Source organism: Lolium perenne, chromosome 3 (assembly GCF_019359855.2).
Source record: "Lolium perenne isolate Kyuss_39 chromosome 3, Kyuss_2.0, whole genome shotgun sequence".
In the NCBI taxonomy this organism is placed as follows: domain Eukaryota; kingdom Viridiplantae; phylum Streptophyta; class Magnoliopsida; order Poales; family Poaceae; genus Lolium; species Lolium perenne.
Window position 1 is genome coordinate 342,891,466 of NC_067246.2, and position 27,275 is coordinate 342,918,740.

A 27,275-nucleotide genomic window follows, 5' to 3' on the forward strand; every position below is an offset into this window, starting at 1 on the left:
AGCTCCCGGAGGCGGGCCTCGATGCCGATCAGGTGAAACCTGCCTCCCCCCTCCCCCCCGTCTCCTCCCCTAGTTACGATCAACCCCTTAACCGCCCTGTCCTTCTTCTCCAGTGGTACGATACGCTCGCTCCGCCCGCCACCCCTCTTGTCGCCGTGGACACGGCTGGGTGCTCAAGCGGGGGAGCTGACCCTGTTGGTGACCACGTCGAGCCGCCGCCCACGCTTCCCTTCTCCGCCGCCGAGGCTGGGCCAGAGGATCACGAGGACGCTGTCCGCAAGCAGCGCGTGCGCCGCAAGCGGGCGGTGGACTCCGCCTTCAAGGCCAGGCGAAGCTCCAGGCTGGCGGCGAAGGAGCCCGATAACTTCGTCAGCATGCTGTCCAAGGCCACGACTGTCAAGGCTTCGCGCTTTGACTTCTCCGGCGGCTCCCCTCGCCTGCGTGCGGCGGCTACCGCCGCTGGGTTCGCGGACGACGGTGTGCCCAGGCCGATCCCCCTGCCGCGTCTCCAGGCGCTTGCTGCTGCGTGCGGCGTTGACCCGGACGCCATTGAGGCGGCTGGCGAGGTGCCCTCCGTGCTTGAATGATGCCACGGCATCGCCGCGGCCGGTGCCCTGCATGGCGTCCTCCCACTGTGGAGGGCTTGGGTGCCACCTGCACGCCGCTCCCGTCTTGCTCCGCAAGATACCCTAGTCCCTGCTGCTACGCTTGCTCCGCGAGAGCCTCGCCCCTTTTTTTCATTTGTTTGATGTTCCTGGACGCTGTCCTTGTAATCTCCCCTAAAAGTGGAAATGCAGCTTTTTTTTTTGTCTCTCTTGGTGCGTTTCATGTGTCCCTATGAATGCTACCGTTAGGTTCATTTCTGAGACGTGGAATGTTCGAGGTTTAGGAGACGATGACAAGTGTTGCAGTGTGTACTCTGATCTTGTGTCTGCTAAACCGGACCTGCTTGCCATCCAAGAGACCAAATTGGCTTCCCTGTCTCCCTCTAAAGCGGCTACCTTCCTCCCTCCTCGTATTCGCTCTTTCCGCTCGGTTGACGCTGTCGGTTCCTCCGGGGGCATTCTCTCGGCATGGGATCATAACCTTTTCTCCCTAAGTTACGAGCTCTCCTCCCGCCACATCCTCTCGCTAGATCTTGTCATGAATGACGACGCGTCGACCCTCCGTTTCACGAATGTGTATGCTCCTTGTGATAGGGCCGCCAAAGTCCTCTTCTTAGAGACGCTCGCCACCCATGAACCCGATAATAACATCCCCTGGATCATTGCTGGGGACTTTAATCTCACTCGCGACCCCGGTGACCGTAACAACGACAACTTCTCCCTCGACGATGCAACTCTGTTTAACGACTCCGTTAATGGCCTTTGTCTTATTGAGCTTCCTCTGACGGATCGTAGCTACACTTGGTCTAACCGTAGAGCTACCCCCACCCTTGTGCGGCTTGATCGCGTCTTTATTAACGATGCCTGGAACTCTAGGTTCCCCACCTCCACGCTCTCCTCGCTCTCCCGCGACACCTCCGACCACGTCCCGCTCATCGCCACAATTTCCACCTTGATCCCGAAGCGTCAAGTTTTTCGGTTCGATGCAGCCTGGACCCTTAATGATAGGTTCAGGAGCCTTATTCGCTCTTCCTGGGCTGGGACCTCGAGATCTGATCCTACATCTCAGATTGTCGCGCGGCTCCGCCAGTGTCGGTTCAGATGTAAAGCTTGGGCCAAACGCTCCTCCCCCACCTTGCTGCGCGAGAACGACTGCCGCATCCTCATTAATCTCCTGGACCTGCTTGAGGAACTTCGCCCCCTCTCCGGTCCGGAGAACAGCCTCCGTTCCCTCACTATGGATAGCCTCCACCTTGCAGCTAAGGAAAAGGCTCTCTACTGGCGGCTCCGTGCCAAGGTCAAGTTTGCCCTTGAAGGGGATGAGAACACGAAGTTTTTCCATGCCTCTGCCACCTGCCGGTTGCGTCGCAACTCCATCTCCGTCCTTAGTTCTGAGGGTGCCACTGCCACCTCACACGCCGATAAAGCGGCCATCCTTAAAAGATACTACACCGATCTGCTGGGTAAAGTAACTCCTACTGCCTGGCATTTTAACCTCCAGTCTCTTTACCCTCACAACCCCCGTCTCCCCACGAATCTCTCCGCCCCTTTTTCTCTCGAGGAAATCCGACAGGCTATCAATGGCATGAATAAACACTCTAGCCCCGGTCCTGACGGTTTTGGCCCCTCCTTCTTCCATTCCTTCTGGGACACTGTTTCCTCGGATGTCCTTGCGGTGTTTCAGTCCTTCTACGAAGGCTCCATTGATCTCACTCGTATCAATCGTGCCTTTTTGGTCCTCCTCCCGAAGACCGAAGCGGCGAACAACCCTTCCCTCTTCAGGCCTATTTCCCTCCAAAATTGCATCATGAAAGCCATTACCAAAGTCCTCACCACACGACTCCAAACTGCCATCCATGCTCTTGTCGACGCGGACCAGACTGGCTTCCTTTCTGGTCGTAGAATCTCCGAAAATATTGTGTATGCCGCAGACATCCTTCGGTGCTGCCATAACAGGAAAGCACCCACGCTCGTGTTTAAAATCGACTTCCGAAAAGCCTTTGACTCGGTCAACTGGGACAGCCTCCTTTCTATTCTGAAAGCCCGCGGTTTCGATGATCGGTGGTGCGGCTGGATGGCTCGTATCCTCAACACTGGGCATACGGCTGTGCTCCTCAACGGGGTGCCTGGCGACTGGATTAGATGTCGTAACGGCCTCAGGCAAGGAGACCCCCTCTCCCCCTACCTTTTTATCATCGTCGCTGACGTCCTCCAGCGTCTTATTCGTAACGCCTGCGCCGATGGCGAGCTTTCTCACCCCCTTTCCCCCTCTAGCCCCTACCCCGTTCTCCAATATGCCGACGACACTCTCATCATTTGCAAAGCTGACGCCTCTGCGGCCCCCCCGCCTCAAAACTATCCTTGATAACTTCGCTAACGCCACCGGGCTTGCCATAAACTTCCATAAGTCCTGCCTCCTTCCCATGTTTGTCTCTCGCTCCGATGAGGACCTCATGGCGGAGGCTCTGGGGTGCCCTATCTCCTCCTTCCCGCAGCCTTACTTGGGTCTCCCCCTGTCCCCTACCAAGCTCCCGTTTCTGCCTACGCCCCCCTAATTCTGTCCTTCGACCGCCGGCTGTCTGGTTGGCAAGCCCTCCTCCTCTCTTCCGGGGGTCGCCTGGTGTTATGTAATGCTGTGCTAAATAACCTTGCTTCATACTATATGTGCTCGTATTTGCTTCCACAGGGTGTGCTTGAGAGTATAGACAAGAGACGCCGCGCTTTCTTCTGGACAGGTAAAGACTCGTGCTCGGGTGCTCGCTGCCTAATCGCCTGGGACAAGGTAATGTTGTCTAAGCAGGAGGGCGGTTTCGGCATCAAGAATCTCCACCGGCAGAACAGGTGCCTTCTCTTAAACTTTGTCCATAAATTACACCATACTGACTCTCTCCCTTGGAAAGACTGGTACTGGCTTCACTCAGGACGAGACTTCGGCGACTCCACTGCTTCACCTTCCTTCCTCGACAGGATCGTGGCGGAGTGCCTGCCACTCTACCGTGCAGTCACCCGCGCCACGATTGTGAGCGGCACCTCCACTGCTTTCTGGCTTGATAAGTGGCTTCCTGGCAAGCCACTTGCTGAGCGGTACCCCGCCATCTTCTCACATGTTACCCGGCCTCATGCTTCGGTCGAGCGGGTCGTCACCTCCGGGGTCTCTCTTCAGCCCCGGCTCACCACGGCGGCCGAGCGGGACCTGGTTGCGATCCAGGCCATTGTGCGCGCTACTGTCCTCTCCGCTGGACAGGACCTCCGCTACATCGACAGCCCGTCCGCCCCCCCCTTCAGCACTAGGGAGGCGTACCGGCTACTGTCCCCTCCTCGCCCTCGGGACGCGTCGGCTTGTGCCTCTTGGGGGCTCCGGCTGCCCTCGAAGGTCAGGATCTTCTCCTACCTCGCCGACATCGACAGGCTCAGCACGCGGGCCAACCTCTTCGCCAAGAACTGCGCGCCATCAGCTATCTGCGCCGCCTGCCATCTCCCTGAGACTGGGAGACACCTCTTCTTCGACTGCGCCCTGGCGACGGAGGTCTGGGCCCGGATGGGCACCGCCATCCCCGGGGGCCCGTTTTCCATCTGGGACCTGCGGCCTCCCGCCGGAACGATGATCCATATTTGGCACTCTGGCCTTGCGACGATCCTTTGGTCGCTCTGGAAGGCGCGTAACGACCTCGTCTTCAACACCAAAGCTTCTACGGCGTGTTTGGTCCTTCGTCGAGCTGCTGACGACCTCATGCTCTGGAGATGGCGATATAAAACCATCGATCGGGGGAGGCTTGATACTCTCCGTAGCTTGCTATTGCTTTCCGCCGTGTAGCTTGTATATGTCTCTCCCTCCCCCTGTACCTCTCCTTCACCCTGTACACTTTGTGCTGGCCGCCAGCCATGTCGAGTTTTATAACAAGCGGTGGGAAACCCCCCCGTAATTCTCGAAAAAAAAAAAAAGTTGATGCGGTTGTGTGGTGGACCGGAACTTCGGAGGCAGACACATGATTGGAAAGTGTGTTGTTGTTTTTTGGGACTGCTTAGAGGTTCATAAGAGAGCAACCGTGTCAAAGAACTGAAACTCTGCACGTTGATGACATTTTCTGTATGATTAGAGAGCGCAGCTGCAATTCTCGAAAATATTCGTTTCGAGCAGGAAATTCACTGTCTAGCAAAAGCAACTATGGGTTTGGAGGTGGTACACATGTTTGGTTTTGTCAAAAGGTCTATTTTTTGGTTAAAAAGTGTATTAGTTAACGAGTGACAGCAAAGTATGCCAAATTGATGTTTCTAGCGGGCACTCCATAGTGGATAAACTATTGGAAGGCTTCTTTCGTCCAGATATTTGGTTGGAGAGCATAACAATTAAGATATTTTAGATTATTGAGTCCGGTAGACATGTTTCACAAATCTAACAAATGTCGGGCAATATAAATTGATGGCTGCCTTTCGTAACTCAAGAACAGGTTGACCTATCTTCCATCTTATACAAGTGTCTAGTGGTAAAAAAAATACTCTTTTTTTTAGCTTGAACACATGGTTTATAGGATGTGAGGACTAATCATGCATCTTGGTTGTATAAACTCAACAATGCCATCAACAATCTATCACCACTAGACTTTGATAGCTTCGATAATAAATTCCTTCACGTATACATGGATGATTGTAAATAATATTAACATAAGCTTGTGTACCAAATAACGGGTTCTAATTATCAGGAAATCATATGCTTCTGTGAACTCTTAAACTTTTTCCTCTTGATATGTCCTTCATCATTCAAAGGTTATGGAAAATAAAGCCTCGTATTTAGTGCTTTAGTACTTCTTAAATTTGTTGTTAAGGTGTTCTGTAAAATATCAAAATCAAAAAGCGTCTGCTTCAATGTTGCTTAGTTTCCTATAGACAAAATAGTACATATTATTTACGTTAAGTTTTGGGTCATTGTAAAATCATAGTTATCTTCATTGTTCAACTTAAATAGAAACTTATAAGTTTTCACGAGCATTGTTATTTCTAAAAATGTTTGGGTGTCATGTTAAGGGTAATGATTCACGCCATAACTTCTTGTGATCTTACCTGCCATTGGGTTGGGCATCACATTGGAATTTTTTTACAAATTGAATTTTCTAAATAAAAATGACATTTTTTGAATCTCAATATGGTAACCCAATTTTGTTTCTCTTACATGATTGTTGCATACCTCTCTCGGGTAAGATCGTGAGGTGTCTATGCTACTCAGTCGCTGGGATGATTTTGAGGCAAGACTAACGCTACTCGAGTTGATATACCAATTATAGTTACACATATATTTTTCTCTTATGCAGCAAACAATAGTTATAAAATAGACAATTTTGACCTACATTGATGGGAATTGGTAATTGTTTTTGGAGGATTTCGTGAGCATTTTGGTGGATTCAAACCTTATCGCTCAATCTATACGCTTGTGACTTTTTAGTAGGGAGATGTGAGAGAGTGTTTTGATCGATGATGTTCCCGCGTATGTGCATAAATGGTGGGTGCATAAAGTTAACGTGAAGTGTAGCTACCAAGTCTAATTCTGTCCGTATGGTCATTCGGAAACTTCTTGACATCCGTTCATGTCTTCGTTGCAAGGATTGGTCATATAATCGATAGGTATTCAAGAGATAAGCACACGAGCAAATTTTTATGGTGCATCGCCCTTAGCATCCTATAACATAGGCCTTGATCTAAGATTGCTAACCATCAGGGATCCATATATATGTACTACGACATGGCACAGTTGAGCTTGGCACGTCTCAGTGGCTTGCCGTGATGTTTAGGCACACACTGTTGCTTGATATTTATGTGCTGTTTGGCCAGTTGACGAGTGCAATCAGGCATCGACGCATCGTTTGATGCCCAGCGAATCTCTGACCGAGCGTGTGCGTCTGAAAACTAGTTCCAAAAAAAAAAAATATATATATAGAGGGCCCAACCGGGTTCGAACCGGTGACCTATTGATCTGCAGTCAATTGCTCTACCACTGAGCTATGGACCCTGACGTGAAAAATATGGCAAGTAATTGTAGAAATACGTAGTACTACGCAATGTTTATTGACGCCAAGCATTGTTCCACACCATCATCTGAAGGACAGCAAGTTGGTAAATGTATCTTAGCTTCACGGAGCAAAGCCCTCCTGTACGTGCATCATCGAACGACCAAAGGGCAGTAGCAGCCTTCAGTCTTGAGCAATAGGTCTGGAACATAGCTCTACCAAACACTCCCGTTGTGTGATTTGAGCCCCTTGTAAGTAGGGCTCTGCACCCAGTTCGCATGGCCTCACTCGCAATGGTGATCACCACGCCCAGCGGGCTGCGGCAGCACCACGCACGTCCCCTGAAGCATCACGGCCAATGCAACCCCAACCACACGATTTATCAGAGGAATAGCCATCAGGGTTCATCTTGATCAGTAGTCATATCCGCCAGCGGTGATGTCCAGCTCCAAGGGTTGTCTGTTCGTCGTCTTCGCAGCATCCTTCACCAAGGACCGCCTTGACGCCACGGGCTGGCCATAGCAGGGATCCTTCCGCGCCGCGATTGCGCTCGGCATGGCTCTTCTTCCACACTAGATTTAGATGTGCGCCTTGGCGCACGATCCCGTGAAATTCGCACCGATTTACAGTTTGTATAACGATGATAGAGCGCGCCTAGGCGCACGTTCCCTGGGTTTCACATTATCAAACATTTTATAGAACGTCGTAACTACATGGTGTACAACAATCATCAAAACTGCTGCAATGCAAAAGGGTAATAAACAACAGTACAACAAACTATATGGGCTTGGTCATACAAGCATAACAGAAAAGATCTATAAGGAAATATAGAGATAACACTGAAGGCACACAAGCACCATAAAACAAATATGAATAAAACCATGTCCATAAACATATAATTGCTTCAAACCCAAAATAGAGAACAATCTTTTTTTTTCTAAGGAAGGCCCAGTGGCAGTGGGAAACCATGGATAAAAGAACGTTAATAATAAGTAGATAGTGGGATCAAACCAGTAGATGCAGAATAGTTTTTACCTTGTGCAAGTCATGGTCTAGAGCAAACTGCACACTATTAAGTATAAAGTAGAATTGTTTCAGGAATTTACAATAGTCCTTTTTCTGAGCAAGGCATTACATGATAGAACAAACTACATAGAAGCAGCTGATAGCAGGACGAACCAAAAGCATGCCCACATGGCTAGCATTAGGAGATGGTAGAACAAGCATACACACGAGGTGCACAGGGTAATCGCTGCACCAGGAACTTAGTTCATATTTACATGCCAACTACAAAGGGGAGGACTGCGACCATCAGATCTCACGGTAAGTAGATGACTGAAAGGAAACAACTACTGGAAATCTGTGTCACCAAAAGAAAGACCCCTAAAAGGCAACCATAAATCAACCAGTCATAAATCATAACTGAAACCTAATATACAGTAGAGAGCATAGAATTAACATGTACTTCCTATGAGAAACAGAAACCTATTTAAAACTGCAAGAGTATGCAAGGCCAGACGCAAGAAAATTTATGGAACTCATTTTAGATATTATACCTGCTTTTTATTTAGGCATTCTTCTTCTTGGCCACCACATCCGCCTGAGCTTTATGCGACAACTGCCTGCAAATGGTTTACACAACACTTGAATCAGCATAGGACATGGAAATGAACCAGATAGGCTTACTATATGCAAGACTTATTCACCAGTACATCAAAGACTGATAGAGCCCAATTATATTCATGAACATCTAGCTTGTCTTTCTACGGTTACTGCCCTCATCTCAGACCACATGGAAAATGGATCTGAACAGTGGTTTCGTTTAAATTTTTAATTCCAACAAGGCAATATATTCCATCCAAGAAAGACAAGTTCAACAAAGGTAGATACCACCACACAGGAATGAAGATCTGAAGCACATTTCAATTACCAATAGGTTCAATAGAACTGTTAGCTGTTGGTTCAATTGGTTACCCAATTAACTCAGCTTTGTTTCCTATCTTTCGTCAACCAAAATGGTTGAAGTAATTAACAGGTATGGTTCTATATATACCCTGTACCATAATATACTTTTCTATGTTCAAGTCATCACACCAATTATATTAAAAACCTATCGACAGAAACACATTTCCTCAAGTATTCATACTCTGTAGTGCACTGCATCGATTCTGATATGATGATCTATGCGAGTTTTGCAAATGATTACTACAAACCTTCCAAGAACTTTCTCTGATGAAGCCAGAAAATCAAGGGTAACTTTAGGTCCTAGCGTGCAGCAAGCCGTGTCGGTAAAAGTCGTGACTGAAATCCTGCAAATCTTACATGTAAGATTAAACATAACTGAGCTTCCAGATGATTTGCATGTCCTCAACTATACAACACTAAGCAATTCAGGAAATGGAACTTGGACCAGCAATAGGTGCTGAAGGACCAGAGCAAAAATAAACTGTATTCATGTTACAAATGGTACTCAGCTATTTACCTGGCTGGACCCGAACTGTGCTATGAACCTTGTCAAGGCAAATAGATTAAAAAAATATAGGCATGAGAGACCAGCCAAACCATTAGATATACGCATTGTAGTCCTAGTAGTCTAGCATCTTATTAACCTTTAATTCTTTCGAGCAAACCAAACTATCATATAACTATGCATGCTTCTTTCATTTGATTCAGTATGTTCAATGTGGGAAAACCTGACTTACTAAAAACCCTAGGAAATATATGATCAAGTTGTGCATAATAAGCGGTAGGCACTCCTAGACCACCCTAACTTGCTGCCTAAGACTGACGGAGAAGATTCAGGAGATAACTATGCAAGCTGCATATTTGATTCAATATGTTCAATCTGAAAAAACCTTGAGTTACTAAAAAAGCTATAAAATATATGATCAAGCTGCGCATAATAAGCGGCAGGCACTGCTAGACCACCCTAACTTGATACCCAAAAAGTAGCAAGTACCTAAAGGGAGACATTAAATATAAACAAATTGTGTATCCCGATTATATGTATTCTTATCGAGTAGGCAGTGGTGTCGAAAAAAAGAGCAGATGAATTTTGTTATTTTGCAAACTAAGCAGGACACTATAGAGTAAAATTAATTTCCTTATAAAAGGGTTTCTGCTCTTATTCACCGGTGGCAGAGAAATACTAATTATCAAGATGGTTTTCAAAATATAATTCAAGGTTCGTCTTCATTCAAGGTTGACAATTTTGAGCAATCAATTTCATATTTGGTGCACGCCTTGGAACGCGGCTCCCGACTTTCGCATTGAGAAACAATTTGTAAAACAGTATATTAACCTTATATGAAAAACTATTATATGTAAAATTATGCATTTATAGAGTTAACCTATCATAGACCAACCATCCAATGAAATCATGTAATATCTTAAATATGCTTAGAAAATCTCTGAAATGAAGACGCATCTAATATTCGCAGATAATGACCTCAAAAGACGCATCTAATATTAACTATATTAACTGAGGTCTGCAACACATGTCAAAAGAACCATAAAACTATCATAATCAAGTCTATTGCAAATGCTGGCAGTGGCGGAGCTTGGGCCAAAATTTGGGGGGGCAAATGGGCCAGGGAGACACTTTGGGCCACTGTTGGGGGGGCAAATGGGCCAAATATAGACTATTTTTAGCCAAAAACTGTCAAATATGAAGGGGTATTAGGCAACTTTTTCTTGGGCTGGGGGGGCGGCGGCCCCTCCTGGCGGCTACATAGCTACGCCACTGAATGCTGGACCACTTTTTGAATGCATAAACAAATCGGTGTCACAAAGCAGAGGTGGATAATGTGCTGGTGTTAGCCTTGCATTACCTGTTGTTTCCGTGGAAGATAGACGCAGTGAAAAAATGCCACCAACATCTGAAAGAGGAAGAGAACGAATCTGAATTATTTGGCCCCATATGGTCTCTGTTAACCAAATATGGATCGACAACTGAAAATGTGGATATGTGGTAATCATAAGTAAGCCAAAGAGTTTACAATAGGAAATATAAGATGAAATAGGTGTCATCTAACCTTATCTAATTTCATCTAATGTCTGCCCAAATCCAACATCCATCAGCTTATCCTGAAAATCAATATACAGGAGGTCAAGTGGTGAGGCAGAAACTGAACCATCAGGATACTACAGAAGTAGGCTAGCCTGAGATATGTAAAAAGAAACTAAGAACTCAATGACATTAAATCTGCATATATTTCACTCTCCTCAACCAATACTTGTAAAAAACTAACAAATGCACACTATTGCCCATTGACATTTACGCAAGCACATTGTGTACACACCTGCAACTTCCTGTGTGCCGACGAACGAGGATGGTGTTTTTTGGGACATCAGAACGTAAGCTACTGACTATACTTTCGAAGTAATTCTACTACCTAGGGGCAACTAATTGAGACAGAAATTAGAGCAGTCATCAGTGATATTCAGTTGACTGCATTACTCATGAAGGCAACAACTATAGGCTAAAAACTATCAAATTGATAGCAACCAATACTTTGCAGCTTGTGGTGCTAAACTACTGAAACACAATTACTGAGCACGTAACTAGGTGGTTGGTACCACATAACAGATTGAGCAGCCAGCCAGAAGTTGTCAAAAACAATTGCATGGAACATTGCCATCGGATATGCTATCTTGACTTCCTTTTCTTGGTAAATTGATCACCTAACAATGCTACAGACAACAAATAGTAGTGTTAGCCACAGCCTGAAAACAATTACTCTATAATCGAGGTAGGTCATTCTCTCATGTATAAGTATCAACACTTTCAAGTAAAGTTACTGCAGCTTGCCCTCCTAATTAATCTGACCCGATTGTGTTATATCATGTGAATAAAAATTCATTAACATGAGAGTTGCAGCTTTTGGTAGGTATCTAAGTTGCAGCTTCTGGAAGGTATCTTGAAACATGTTCTTCGGTGCCTAATTTAACACAAGTCCTAGCAGGTCCATTAGTCAACCTGCTTTGATATGCTAAAACAACTTCCTGTACAGTCAACGAAAGTATAACAAGCAACAAAGACTGCAGCTTGTACAATAATTTATAAGACCGTCTCTCAGTTTATTTGTAATGGTTTAGTTTCAGTGCTTTCTCGATTACTGTCATTAAGCTATATTACTGAGAGCAATGATGTCATATTTAGTTGTCCTTTCTATAGTCAAACTTTCTGCATACTATGGTCAGTACGCTATCTATTAACACAAGAGCAAAATTGAGAAATATAAACTTTACGTAACACCTCTCACATCATCTCATATTCTCATGAATTAAAATTTGCTGAAACTGAGACCATCAACCATCAGCAAAAAAAGGTTGCGTGGTTTAGAATTCCATGGTTCCTATCAATAAAATAGGTAGCATCTGGAATAACCATGAGTACATAAGCAAGAAGACACGATGAAGTAAATAAAGTGCATTTTTCTGCCCAATGAAGTAAACATGAAGAAACATAATTCACTCAACATATTACATGGTAACTTTATGTTAGAAACAGGCTTAAGGCCTCATTACAATATAATAACCGAAAACAAATGAGAAGTGAAATCTAGGATTCGCTGGGCTCCATTTCTATATTTGAATCTAGGATTCGCTGGCACAAATTCCCGGAAACTACACACATGAAAATTTAGAGGGGGCATTGTTTAGTTACAGATAAATAATAAACACATGCTTTCCTCATAGGGCAGCTGAGCAGACGTACAACAGCCAAGAAAAAACATCCTCCCATACCTCCTATCATTTAATTTCCAATCAAAACAAATACAAGGATATAGATTAAATGCACTTACCACCAAGAGAGGAAGGCTCTTTGCACAGAGAGAAAAACATAGACCATGATCATATCATATTCATAAGTCATACTACCTCACATCCAAAATCACAGCAACCAGTAGAGTGTAATAATAAAACAATATAAGCACTAACCATCCCACTGACCATAAGAGGTAATAAAAGCCAGGAATGGAACAGAAATCATTAAACATCCCATTAACCATGTGCTTATATAGTATCTTTGAGGTCGTTGTCTTTCATCTGACTCAACGTAGTCATATCCACCTGACTACATACTAAATACAGAGAAAAATAGTGTATTCAGAAATCCAGTGACCATCAGTTGTACTTCTTCCTGCAAAACCACATAGAACAATGTCAGACAACTCCAGAGGCAATGTTAATTACAGAATGTAATACCAGAAGCCGTGTATGCTTAGATATAAGTAAATATGTGCATTCATGCTGATACCACAGGGGTAAAACCAAGGTACTTATTGTGCATATTCTTCTATCCGGTTAATAAATTGCTAGAGAGGTATTTGGCCACAACTGCACTCTGAAATTATATGAGATATCCATAAGCAGAAGGTCCATGCTCTAAAACAGAATGCATACCTGAAGGTTGATTTTCTATTGTAATAAACAAAGTATTTACATCAAATGTATATAACCTAGGACTAATCACTTATGATAAAAGCATTCCACAAGTTTGAGAAGGATTTGAGAGGAAGCTTGCTTCCATCACAGGAAGGATCACTCGGAAATATAGGAAGAAATCAAAAAACAGCACATATCACCTGTAGGCATGGTAATGTACTGCTTCTTATAAGTTTCACGACACAAATATCACCTCGTAGCACCTTTGGTCTTGAGATTAGGCACTTCTCTTCATAAACACACAATAGTTGGCCATCTCAAAGCGAAGGAGGCTGAAGCACAAAATAGAAAAGTTATTTATTTTTTACCACATTATTATAGCAACAAGCATTTGTACCCTGACCTAAAAGTACATAAACCCCTGAATCAAGATCACTTCTGGTAATAGTAAACCAAATTTAACTTTGTCAAGTGCAAAGGATGTGATCTTTTTTGGTGTGTGGCTTGGTACATGATTATATTAGTGCAAGGATAGATCACATCAAACCATGTTATCTACAGAGGCAAGACTGGTAGGCACAGAAGTAAGTCCAAGATACATGAAGACCAAAAGGTGAAGAACCAAAACAAATTTTCCATGGCATAAAGGTAAATAAAGACAGAGATCTGATTAAGCATCATGTTTCACATACACAAGATCGGCTAGTTGATAGGAATGAAACATAATTAATGTAATTGTTCATGTGCGTGAGTGCAATTTCATTTTGTTTTCTAACAAAGCTATCACTACTACTGCCAAACAACGTAGGTGCAAATACACCTGCAGGTTCGTGGTTCTCACCTAAATTTTTACAATAGCTATGACACTCTTCCTTATATAAGAACCACAGCTGAACCTGCACTTCACCATGTATATGAAACTAATCCAATCAATCGATTTCCTGAACAGAAAAAAAAACTAAGTCAGGATGTACCTCATACAATATTAGCAAGTAAGAAAATTAGCTAAAAATGACTCCTACCAAACAGTCGTGAATATGGAGCCTACTGGATAACATTTCTAAAATTTGGTTGATATTCAAGGCATCATTTCAGCATATAATTGTTCTGGATAGATGTAAATTGAGTGTAACAAGCTACTGAGTGTTCTGCATATGAGTAGTATAATTGGTAAACAAAAAAGCTTTTGGCTTGCTGTGTTGACACTTCTTTTTCATCAAAATTATTCAGCTCAAGCCATATCAAGACTCACTACTCAGTGCTTAGTGATAATCAAAGACTATACTACTCCAAACAGAAGTGTGTCCTGAGAACAATTTTCAATTAACCAACATGCAGTACTACTCCAAATAGAATAGTTTTACTCCACGCGCATGAAGTATGTGCAGGGGGAGTACATGAACAAGAAGTACAGGCGTGTATTCAGACCTGTAGAATCAGGCGCCATGGGCAGATCACCGCAAAGTTCCTGATTTTCTCGGCCATCCCTGCCAGCGTCTCGTCCATCTGCAAGCAAGGCTCGTCCCAGTCGTGGCTGAAGCGGATCATGACGAGCCACTCGTCCTCGGCGACGATGACCCGGTCCACCGCCCATCCGGAGTGCAGGTGCGCATCCCCTGGACGAGGTACCTCCGCGGCAACCGTATCGCCGCCACCGGATCTCGGATCTCCGCCACCAGATCTCGCATCGTCTCCACCGGATCCGCGAAAAAGGTCAAAAACTGAGGGGAACGACATGGGCGACGGCCCTGCTCCATCTCGAGCTTGTCGACGATGGCCAGCAGAGCACCACGAAAGATCGAGATCCATGGGGCATTCACAGAGATTAGCATCTCTCAGCCCTAGGAGGACGGCTGCGGAGGGAGGAATAGCAGGAGGGGAAGGGGGCGCGCGAGCGGGCGCTCCTCCTGGCAACGCCATGGCGCGCGGCGGTGGTGTGTGCGGGGCCGAAGGGGAGGCGGAGGTGCATCGAGGAGGAGGCGCAGCAGCCGCCGCCTCTCGCGAGGAAGAGGGAGAACGAAGGGGCGCGGGCGTGGGTGTGGCTGGGGCGCTCGTTTTGTCTCCTCGCACGACCGGGCCGGGATGGGCTTTTAGTGACCCATGGATAAAAAGTGGGTCTGTGGGAGGGCCTCAGCGCCCTGGACGGAACGGTCGGCCGAGATCGCGCCACGTCAGCTCGATCGGACGGCCCAAAATCCAAACGCCTGTGAGAGCTCCATGGGGGTGCAGCAATCATACCGTGAGATTCCTCTCTGCCCACCAGCTCCGCCGCAAGCAGTATTTTCTTCTCTGACGACGGTGTAAATACAGCGTAAATGGAAAATCTGGTATAAACAAGAACACTTCACAGGGCCATCCGCTGACATGGGTAATTACTGATTCACCAACTCAGAAAGTAAGGCAAAACGGTCATTCTGATTTTGTTTTAGAAATTGTCCTCAGCTGATATATTGATGATCCGAAAAGAAACTAGCGGTGCAAGTTAGATACAAGATAGGCAAACTCAGAACATCCCGAACTACAACACTGGGCCATCGAATACAGCTGAAATTCTGGCATCGTGACTGATCTTACAGGATTCAGCATTACAAACTAACAGCGACGTAGCAAAGAGGCTCTTTTCTGGCGTTACAGGGCACCATCGTCTTCAGACTCACTTGGGGTTCCTGAGGACAATGATGACCGAGTCCCCGCGGAGGAACATCTTGCTGATGAACCTGTCCTTGTTCACTGGAAGAGCCTTCTTCTTGCCCTTGCCAGTCTTTGGAACCTGGACAAGGCGCAGCGGATGTTAGTGAGCATAGGCAATACAATAATCGAAGGGAAAAAATTGCACCAGTCAGGATGATGTGCTTCATACCTCAGTCCACATCTCCCTGACGTTCTCAAGAACCATGTTGCAGTGACGGTCGAATGCCCTCACGCGGCCAAGTAACTTCTTGTTGTTCCGGCAGTTGATAAGCACCTAAGGCAAAAGACATCATAAATTATCAGAAACAATGGCTGGCATGGAAAGCACCATCTCTAGTTAGTGCAACTACAGACGTGGAGCCACAAGCAAAGTTTCAGAGAACACGCATGCAATTTACATCAATCCAAGTGCCTACAGAACCACACCAAGCGAAAACAGAAATATACACAATAAGCAGAAGTGCAGAAGAATATAACAAGGGTCTTTGCAACAAGCAAAGCTTCTGAGAACACTTGTGCAATTTACAAACAACCTAGCGGTCTACAGAATCGCATCAAGCAAGCAGACATATAGACAATAAGACTTGTAGGGGCTACCAAGAAGAGCATCTAATAGCCTAGCATTTTTCGAACCATACAATCATGGTTTATGTTGCACTGGACTTATCCAAGTGTTCATGAATGGCTACACACCAAGAAGATTAATGAATTATTCAACAATACAGCCTATAACTATATTGCATTCAGATTATCCGCATTTACTGAACAGACCAACAAAATGAACTGAAGTATATAACAACTCAACTGACCATGAAAAATCCAATTCAAAACATTTTCATCTTTCAATTTAGGAACCAAGTTGTAGTGGACCTAATATACAGCAATATCACCCGTGCATGTTTGCACTTGTCAAAGTGCAGCTCCATACAGTTCACCGAGACCACCGCAGCACCTTATTTTAGCCAATGCGTAAACTTAATAAAAGGGAACTTACGGGTTACAGGGTTGAATTTTTGGTCAGTTAATAAGGGCCTTACATATGCAACAATAACACGAGGACAGATGCTGCACAGAGACTGTTGATTACTAGTAGCAGACTACCGGCCAACCCATTAAACTTTGCAGGACAGAGAGCACACGGTTATTATCAAAGTCAATTATCAAAACCATGGATGGCATATTAAGCGCAGGCGCATTTAACTGCATAGGGCAGCATAGTTTACCAAAGGCAATTCACAAAACTACGGCTCACTTGCGCATCAGGACAACAGGCAATCAGGTCGATTGGATTATTTGGCAGCGTGCGCACAAGGAGAACACCAGGAGGTGTTCAATTATAACAGAGGTGCAGACACGCAGACAGTACAAAGGAAATTGCAGTGTAAGCAAGAGGTTCGCCAACCTACCTGAGTGTTGTTCTTGACGCTGAGCATGAGCACGGACAGAGGCCCCGTGCTGAACTCCTCCTCCTCCTTCTTTCCCTGCTGGCAGAACGGAGATAGCAAGCAATTAACCAACCATACACAAGAGCTAGCTGACACGATAGGGCATATATGGCCCGAACAGCACGGGATAAACGGAGGGGAAATCGCGAACGATAGATGCTTACATTGGCAGCGGGGTCCTCTGCCATGGACGCCATCGCTTCGCGGCGATCTGCGCGCAGAAGAAAACCAAATTAGTTCCGACTCCCTGAGAGATCCACACCGCGAGAGGCCAACCAGCGACTGGACGAGCTCTCGCAGCGTCGCCGGCTAGAAGACCAGAGCTACGGCGGGACGGTGGGCAGGGGGAGGGTGAACCCTAGATTTGGCGGCGGCTGGCTAACTCGGCGGCGCGTGGTTGCGAGCACGAATCGAGTGGAGTAGTACGGGGTGGCTGGGGCGCGGGGAGGAGCGGTAGGAGCCTTCGTTACCTGAGGTGGGGCGGCGGCGGTGAACCGGAGCGGCGAGACGGCGGCGGGGAGGAGAAACCCTAGGAGAAGGAAGGGAGCGCGAGAAGGGGTTTTCTGTGAGTTTTGCGGGATGCCCCTTGCACTTGTGTCGTCTTGGTTCGGATCTGATGTCGGTTCGTGTTGGTTCGGGATGACGGTATCGAGGACAATCATATTGAACCCAAATAAACACGAGGCGATGTATTGGCTCCTACTACCTCTGGGCTTAAAACATCGACGCACCCACCTCCCAAAAACGTACATGCGCATACCTTCCTCCGCGTCGATTAAATCCGACCGCATTAAAACCTATTATAAACATACATTAAAAATAAATTTGTAACATCGAAAAAATCTACAAGTAAATTTCTCGTGCACATTTGGGCATTTTACGTTCGCGCATACAAAGGAAGGAACATTTCACATGGTCTACGTAAAAAAGACAAAAAAAACATGTTATGTGATTAGTCGAGAATTTCCTTTTCTAGTGGCCACAATAAATTCCCGGAAAATATGTGCGCCAACATAGAATGTTCTTATGTACATGTGACATCTTCCTGATTTTCTCACTTTTTAAAATGTGTTTTCAATAATTGGTTGATATGGACCCGTGAGCCGAAGGATTTCCGCGACAAACAAGCCATGCCAATCTAGGCCTTACAAATTTTTATTTATTTCACCCAAAATAGACAACCATGCATTCTCGAAACTTTATACAGATATTTGTCTAGTTGCCCGCTTCGAGCTACCTGGCGAGATAAACAATTATACAACACTCATATAAGTGACATACATTACTCCAAGAAGGCATGTGACTACTGTACCTCTATTTTGTCTAATACAGTGTGCTGATTCAAGAGGTGTTTTTAAGGAAGTGTATATATATCTAAAACAAATTGACATCACATTATTAGAAAACATGTTTTAAATATAATTTAGATGCTGCCATGATGGAAATTATATTTCTATAACGCAAAATATTGTGGTTAATTTTGCTTAGTGTAATAAAGATTTATTGCGGTCATGTAAATAAAATATTGTACCATGACCTAGTTACTTTGGCATGCAATGGTATCTTTTACATTGTCACTCACACATGTGATGATCTATTTGTAAAAATGTGAGGCATATACAATATATATATATTCAATTGCCAGAGTTGTGTCAACTGAGAAAAAGTACAATGTGGTTTTTGGACCATCAATGGCCTAAACTAACTTTTATGCATCGAACAATACTTGAAGCAGCCAAATAAAACTTTGTCTTCGTGACTCTGATGGTTCTCAAACTAATTATGCTCGATGAAATTGACATCTTAGCAAGACTCCATGTGGATAAGAAAGGTTGTGAATGATAACTTAGGTGGTTAGAGATCTCGTGCACACAAATTATAAAAAATCTCCACGACTCCCTTACCAAGGGAGCGGCATATCTTGAACCTCTTTGTTAGTTCGATTAGAAATGCGTTTGCATGTACACAAATTTTTTCTAAGAAGCGTCTATATTCTATCAATTTCCTTTGAAGAAACCCCAAACAAATTATGTCTCTAAGTGAGCGCGAATTAGATTCCCTTTCGCCGCAAATACTGTAAGGAAACCATTGATGGATCATTATTTCAAATCATATGCAATGTGTTTACATTGTTATGTCAAACAATTTAAGTGGGTGGTACCACATAGAGCAGATTCTTACCCTCGTGTCCATACTATGGTGAAATGCTAATCTAGTCTGAGAGATATGTAGACTCAAAATATAGGCCATCATCCCAATTCCCTTTGAGGACCCGTACAATATAATAATAATGGTGCAAATATAGATCTTAGTGAAAAACACACATGTTAGTTATGTAAACCTTGAAAAAAAGGATGCACATATATGGACTGAGTAGAAACTTAAGCATGCAAATTCTGTCAAATAATACGACCATTCGCTGTTTTTTTTTAAGCGGGAACATGGGGATGATAATGCCACAATTTAGATTCCAAAAAAAAACACCCATTTTTCTAAGTTTTTAGCTAAGTTTAGGGTGACTGTTATAGCTCTTGTCCTTGAATCGCTAAATTATCCAAGGCTAAGATATCGAGTGTCAGGGTTATGAAAATCCACTCGAGGTGCAATGGTCATATAGAATTAAGCATTACTTACACGTGTAAGACCACATATAACATCAAAGTCAAATAATCATAGCACACATTGGAATGGAGAAATACAATTAACACACACACACAAAGCTAGCTGATTTGATGGATCCTAGCTATGCTCAAGTACAGGTAAGCCTACTATCAACAACTGAATGAAACTAACTAACCGTGGGAGTAAAAATCAAATTAAGCATACTCCACTACATATAACGCACGTTTGATTAGAACTTCAACATGTGTTTGATAAGCATTCATATGGCCATCACGTCCTAACATAGAGATGATGCAACACATTTCTCTTATAGTACTCAAGAAAGGGAAAACTCCAAGCAATCTTGAATTAAGAATCAACAGAGTATAACCCTAACTAATTAGACATGATGTTTGAATCACAAATATGATACCTTGAACAAACAACATTATCAAGCTGTCTCCTGATAATTATAGCACATAAATTTACTTTATCCTTAGTGAGGCGGCCAAACAAAAGTAAATACCATGGTAGATCTTGAATTTGTTGTCACTATTCGATCACTACAACCATTTCTCACACATGCTCTTGCATACAAGTTGGATCAGAACAAGTACTTAAGAACGGGGTATATCATATGCATCTATCTATATATCTTACACATAATAGGTTCCAAACTCATATATCAAATAAGAGAATAAAGATCCACCACATAGAAATTACATATATGACCATAATCATGTTTGGCAGCTCATATGGTACTAGATCTATGAAGAACAAAAGAGAAATAGATCAAGCTACTGCCACAAACCTATATTGCAGAGGTGGAATACCCCCTCTTTATCATGGTGATGATGATGCAGACGTTGGAGAAGGTGGAGAACCATTTGGCGGCGGCTCCGACGGAGTTTGTTACTCCAATCTTCACTGGTTCTGGCTCTATTTTGGTGTTTTCGGTGTTTCTGCGGCGCTCCCCTCGAGGAAGCCTCGGAAAGTCTTTTATATAGAGGTTTTTAGGTCAGGCGGAGTCCATGGACGAAATAATGAAGCGAATCGGACGACCGAGGAGGGAAAGGGCATGGGTGGCGCGCCCACCCTAACTGGGCGCACCACCTAGGATCTTTCGGCTCGTCTGGCGCTTCTCGTGAGGTCCAAGTGCTCCATATGCTTCTGATGAAATATTGACATCTCCAGAATTCCAGCTCAATTTGACTTCGTTTAGGTCTCTGAAAGATGAAATACACAAAAGAGGGTTTTTGTGTCCTGCAGTGTTATAACCAAAACAAAGGAGATCATTGGTAAATCCCAAAAATCAATATAAAACATGGATAAAACATTATATATATTGCAAATATGTGGAAATATGTGTCAACAAACTACAAAGTTCATGCCTGCATTTTACATGCATCACCCGTCGATCCCCGACCGGAGAAGAAGGAGACCAGCTGTTGCAACATGCAAGACGGAGAAGAAGAAGATCTCGCATGCGGATCCTATGGCAGAGTCATCGGAACCAGAGAGCGAGATGGCGAACCGACACCACCGCCGGTGTCGAGAAGGGAAATTGGGGTGTTTTGCTGGGAGGTGAACGAAAAGAGAACGTGACACTAGCTATGCCGCAAAACAAAGCCAGCGATTTTGTTTTCTCCCGCCATCTCGTGTCAGCCTCCCACACGCACGACGTTTCCACTTTTCGCACGACAGACGCCTGCATTCAGGAAAATGGCTGATTCGGAAGTACCCACAACCTAGGCTGGCCCAATGCTTCTTTTTGCTCCAAGAAATCCAAACATCTAATTTTTGCATTCCAGGCCATATTTGGAGGAGATGCAACCTACCAACCGCGCCCATTGAATCCAACAAAATGCTCATGTGTTTTAGAAAAGCAAACAAAATATACCACGGGAGGACGGGGAATCGTTGATCCACAGCATGTACATAGTGTAGGTTTATCTAGGTGGCCTGCCGGCGGCGCGGAGGAGGTGGTGGTGTGGTCGGCGCGGCATTTTAGGGAGGAGCTCATCCTCTCTGGCGGTGGCGCTCTAATGAGCTCTGCGGTCGAGCTTCTGCCTCCCCAAGATCTAGGGTCTCCGGATCTGTCGAGCTCCTCTTCCCCTCTCCGGCGCCAGCGTGGCGGTTGGGCCGGATCGCGTTGAAGCAGATGAAGACCGGCGACATTGGGGCCGTCTTCTACATCGGGGTCTAGAGGACCTGATTGTAATTTTTCTTTCTTGTTGGACCTGGCTGTAAGTCTGAGGCTTTAATATATCACTTGCTTTTCCCGCAAAAAATCAGACAATATAAAAAGAACATGACACAGTAATGCAAATTGAGCTGCTTGAATATATTTAAGGACCTGATAAGGGGTTGCCCGATCTTCTCAGTAAGCACGGTGGTGATGATGATCACGGGATGAACACAGCGGAGATAACTTGATGATGAAGTGGATGATAACTTGTATGACGCAACGAAGTCTCTCGATTGGTCCATGTCGCCAATGCAACAACTATCAACCCTGCAAGATATTCACAACTCCACACACTTGCGCACGTAGCCGCCGACCACGAAGCGGTAAGTTGCAACCGTCTAATTCCCAATGGAACAGCAGATCACACAAGACTTTCAGGGTATACACCAAATCAATGCAATATGGTGTAAGAATTCGATAGAGTTGCAAAGTGATACGTCCATTTTGCATCACTATTTTATATCATAATTTGTTGTTATTCATTGATATATTTCATATTTGGAGATGATACTTATGTTATTTCATCTATTTTGCATGTTTCATGATTATTGGAGGATCGCGCACCGGAGTCAGGATTCTGCTGGAAAAAGCGTCGTCAGAAGGCAATATTTCCGAAGATCAACAATTGACAGAAATTATACGGAAAATCCTATTTTTCCAGAAGACGAAGGGAGCCATAAGGGGGAGCCAAGGAGGGCCGCCATGGGCCCACCTCATAGGCCGGCGCGGGCCAAGGCCTGGCCGCGCCGCCCTGTGAGAAGGGGGCCCACAGCCCCCTCTGGCCTCCTCTCCTTCGCGTACATCTTCGTCCCGAAAACCTAAGCTCCAGAGGATAGTCGCGAAGAGTCACAGCTGCCTCTGCGGGGCGGAAAACACCAGAGAAAAAAGAGCTCTCCGGCAAGCTGAAATCTGCCGGGGAAATTCCCTCCCGGAGCGGGAAATCGACGCCATCGTCACCGACATCGAGCTGGACATCATCTCCATCACCATCATCTTCATCTTCATCATCATCACCGCCGTCCCCACCGCTGCACATCGTCACCGCTGTAACAATTTGGGTTGGATCTTGATTGTTTGATAGGGGAAACTCTCCCGGTATTGATTTCTACTTGTTATTGATGCTATTGAGTGAAACCATTGAACCAAGGTTTATGTTCAGATTGTTATTCATCATCATATCACCTCTGATCATGTTCCATATGATGTCTCATGAGTAGTTCGTTTAGTTCTTGAGGACATGGGTGAAGTCTAAATGTTAGTAGTGAATTATGGTTGAGTAATATTCAATGTTATGATATTTAAGTTGTGGTGTTATTCTTCTAGTGGTGTCATGTGAACGTCGACTACATGATACTTCACCTTTATGGGCCTAGGGGAATACATCTTGTATTCGTTTGCCAATTGCGGGGTTGCCGGAGTGACAGAAACCTAAGCCCCCGTTGGTATATCGATGCAGGAGGGATAGCAGGATCTCAGAGTTTAAGGCTGTGGTTAGATTTATCTTAATTACTTTCTTATAGTTGCGGATGCTTGCAAGGGGTATAATCACAAGTATGTATTAGTCCTAGGAAGGGCGGTGCATTAGCATAGGTTCACCCACACAACACTTATCAAAACAATGAAGATTAATCGGCTGTATGAAGCAAAAGCACTAGACTAAATTCCCGTGTGTCCTCAAGAACGTTTGGTAATTATAAGTAAACAAACCGGCTTGTCCTTTGTGCTAAAAAGGATTGGGCCACTCGCTGCAATTGTTACTCTCGCACTTTACTTACTCGTACTTTATTCAACTGCTACATCAAAACCCCCTGAATACTTGTCTGTGAGCATTTACAGTGAATCCTTCATCGAAACTGCTTGTCAACACCTTCTGCTCCTCGTTGGGTTCGACACTCTTACTTATCGAAAATACTACGATACACCCCCTATACTTGTGGGTCATCAAGACTATTTTCTGGCGCCGTTGCCGGGGAGTGAAGCGCTATTGGTAAGTGGAATTGGTAAGGGAAACTTTTACTGTTTGTGCTGATTTTATTTCTGCCTGCTGCTATAATTCATTATGGAGAGATCTTCTCTTGAATTTTTATTTGGAAAATCTACTACTACTGCAAAGGTAGTGGATGAGACGCCAGGCGAGGAAGAGGTTCCATACAAAATACCTATGAAAATTATTGAACGTGTTGTGGATAACCGTTATACAGGGGATGGAACTGTCCATCCTGGAGATCATTTACTGTTCTTACATGAATTATGCGGTTTATTCAAGTGTGCAGGTATTGCTATGGATGAAGTGAGGAAGGAACTATTCTCTATATCGCTGTCTGGTAAAGCGGCGCATTGGTATAAATTACTGGATGATGGGGATTCTCTTGAATGGAATGATATTGTGCCCCGATTTTATTCTAAGTTCTATCCTCCAAGTGAAATTCACAAAGACAGGAACCGCATATATAACTTTTGGCCTCATGATGGAGAGAGTATTGCCCAAGCGTGGGGGAGATTGAAGTCTTTAATGCTCAAATGCCCCATTCATGAGCTTACTGGTAATGTTATTATTGATAATTTCTATGCAAGACTTTCTTTTCAAGACAAGACCTTGCTGGATACTTCTTGTTCTGGATCATTTACACGCAACAAAGAAGAGTTTAAAAGGGACCTTCTTAATCGGATCCAGGAGAATCTTTGAAGGATGGGAGAACGACAAAGATAGAGAATCAGGTATAAATTATGATTATAAATGCATTGAAGCTTTTATGGAATCTTGATAAATTTCGTAATATGAGTGCTACTTATGGTCTTGATTCTCAAGTTGCTGCAAATCTTTATAAAGCTTTTGCCTCTCATTATGAATTGCCTAAGAAGAATTTTGATAAGTATCATGAACCGTATAAAGATAAAATTGATTCATCCATAAATAAATGTGTTGTAGTTGAAACTGTTGATCATGTTATTCCTGAAGCTTATATTGAAAAAACTCCTTTCCCTGATAAAATGAAGGAGTACTCTGTTATAAATAGTGCGGTTAATAAAAGTGAAAAGAAACCTATAGAACCTGAAAAGCAAATAAAAGTTGAACCTGCTATTGCAATTGTTAAAGATCTTGTGACTGAAAATGTGGAAGATGGTCATATTATTTTATGTGAAGATGCCTCTAATATTGTTTCATATCCTAATAAGTCTAGGAAAGCTAGTGTTCCTATGCTATCTGTTAGAATTGGTGATCATTGTTATTATGGTTTATGTGATATTGGTGCAAGTATTAGTGCTATTCCTTATGAGCTTTACATGGAGATTATGCACGAAATTGGTTCTTGTGAACTTGAAGATATTGATGTGGTTATTCGGCTAGCTAATAGAGAAACTATCTCTCCAATTGGTATTGTTCGAGATGTGGAAGTTCTATGTGGTAAGATTAAATATCCTGCTGACTTTTTGGTACTTGGTTCTGCTGCTAGTAAGTATTATCCTATCATTTTTGGTAGACCTTTTCTAAATACTTGTGGAGCTGTTATAGATTGCAAGAAAGAGAAAATTTTGACTAAATTTGCTGGTGAATCTTATGAGTTTAATTTCTCTAAATTTGCCAAAACTCCTTATAAAGCTGATTCGCCTAATAATGATTTTAGAGTTGAACAATGTGCATCTATTGCTCTTGCTCCTAATAATCCTTTGCAGCAACATTTGGAGAATAGTGAGAGTGAAGTTTTTAGGGAAGAAAGAAATGAGCTTGATGAAATTTTCCTTCGTCAACCTATTCTTAAACATGATTTACCGGTAGAAGATCTAGGTACAACATTGCCACCAAAAGAAGATCCTGTTTTTGATTTAAAACCATTGCCTGATAATCTTAAATATGCTCATATTGATGATAAGAAAATATATCCTGTTATTATTAGTTCTAAGCTTTCAGAGATTGAGGAAGAAAGGTTATTGGAAATATTGAAGAAACACCGAGGAGCTATTGGCTACACTCTTGATGACTTGAAGGGGATTTCTCCCTCTATTTGCCAACATGGCATTAATATGGAAGATGATGCAAAACCTGTTGTTGAACATCAGCGTCGTCTAATTCCTAAGATGAAGGATGTGGTAAGGAATGAGGTATTAAAACTTCTTGAAGCTGGTATTATATATCCTATTGCTGATAGTAGATGGGTTAGTCATGTGCATTGTGTTCCTAAGAAAGGAGGAATGACTATTGTACCTAATGATAATGATGAGCTCATCCCTCAAAGAGTAGTTGTAGGGTATAGAATGTGCATTGATTATCGAAAAGTTAATAAGGTTACTAAGAAAGATCATTACCCTTTACCTTTTATTGATCAAATGCTAGAAAGGTTATCTAAGAATACTCATTTTTGCTTTCTTGATGGTTATTCTGGGTTTTCACAAATTGCTGTTAAAACTAAGGATCAAGAGAAAACCACTTTCACTTGTCCCTATGAAACTTATGCTTATAGACGTATGCCTTTTGGTTTATGTAATGCTCCTGCTACTTTTCAAAGATGCATGTCTGCTATTTTTCATGGCTTTTGCGAGAATATTGTAGAGGCATTCATGGATGATTTTTCTGTCTATGGGAATTCTTTTGATAATTGCTTGCGGAACCTTGATAAAGTTTTGCAGAGATGTGAAGAAACTAACCTTGTTCTTAATTGGGAGAAATGTCACTTTATGGTTAATGAAGGAATTGTATTGGGACATAACATTTCCGAGAGAGGTATTGAAGTTGATAGAGCTAAAGTTGAAGCCATTGAGAAGATGCCCTATCCCAGGGATGTTAAAGGTATTCGTAGTGTTCTTGGTCATGCTGGGTTTTATAGGAGATTTATTAAAGACTTCTCCAAGATTTCAAAACCTCTTACTAATCTTCTTCAAAAAGATGTACCTTTTGTTTTTGATGATGATTGTAAGGAACCTTTTGAAACTCTAAAGAAAGCCTTAACAACTGCTCCTATAGTCGAACCTCCTGATTGGAACTTACCTTTTGAAATTATGTGTGATGCTAGTGATTTTGTTGTAGGCGCTGTTCTTGGACAGCGAGTAGATAAAAAATTGAATGTTATTCATTATGCTAATAAAACTCTTGATGCTGCTCAAAGAAATTATGCTACAACTGAAAAAGAATTGTTAGCTGTAGTCTTTGCTTGTGATAAGTTTAGATCCTATATTGTTGATTCAAAAGTTACAATTCATACTGATCATGCTGCAATTAGATACCTAATGCAGAAGAAAGACGCTAAGCCAAGGCTTATTAGATGGGTGCTTCTGTTGCAAGAATTTGATTTGCATATTA

General features: G+C 43.6%; 1 protein-coding gene, 2 long non-coding RNA genes and 1 other non-coding gene across 5 annotated transcripts; all 4 read right to left on the reverse strand.

Annotated features, from left to right (window-relative positions):
* Window positions 1-6,534: 6,534 nt before the first annotated feature.
* TRNAC-GCA (transfer RNA cysteine (anticodon GCA)) lies at window positions 6,535-6,606 on the reverse strand. The gene has a single exon. It is a non-coding gene; the product is annotated as a tRNA-Cys (tRNA).
* A 1,174-nt stretch (window positions 6,607-7,780) lies between these two features.
* Window positions 7,781-8,936, reverse strand: LOC139837743 (uncharacterized). Its single transcript, XR_011754409.1, has 3 exons — window positions 8,818-8,936; window positions 8,161-8,226; window positions 7,781-7,987 (listed from the first exon to the last, which is right to left on the reverse strand). It is a non-coding gene; the product is annotated as an uncharacterized lncRNA (long non-coding RNA).
* A 1,416-nt stretch (window positions 8,937-10,352) lies between these two features.
* Window positions 10,353-12,737, reverse strand: LOC127346050 (uncharacterized). The gene is made up of 4 exons (XR_007879240.2): window positions 12,412-12,737; window positions 11,183-11,296; window positions 10,639-10,690; window positions 10,353-10,482 (listed from the first exon to the last, which is right to left on the reverse strand). It is a non-coding gene; the product is annotated as an uncharacterized lncRNA (long non-coding RNA).
* Window positions 12,738-15,390: 2,653 nt separating this feature from the next.
* On the reverse strand, window positions 15,391-17,732 carry LOC127346051 (uncharacterized). 2 transcript variants are annotated; one of them, XM_051372579.2, is made up of 5 exons: window positions 17,601-17,732; window positions 17,295-17,341; window positions 17,092-17,169; window positions 15,855-15,959; window positions 15,391-15,764 (listed from the first exon to the last, which is right to left on the reverse strand). In XM_051372579.2, the coding sequence occupies exons 2-5, from the start codon at window positions 17,325-17,327 to the stop codon at window positions 15,648-15,650; spliced, it is 333 nt and encodes a 110-aa protein (XP_051228539.1). In that variant the 5' UTR covers window positions 17,328-17,341; window positions 17,601-17,732; the 3' UTR covers window positions 15,391-15,647. The 2 variants fall into 2 exon arrangements, with proteins under 2 accessions (XP_051228539.1, XP_051228540.1); XM_051372580.2 differs by having other exon boundaries at window positions 17,092-17,166; window positions 17,601-17,730.
* Between the last annotated feature and the right edge of the window lie 9,543 nt (window positions 17,733-27,275).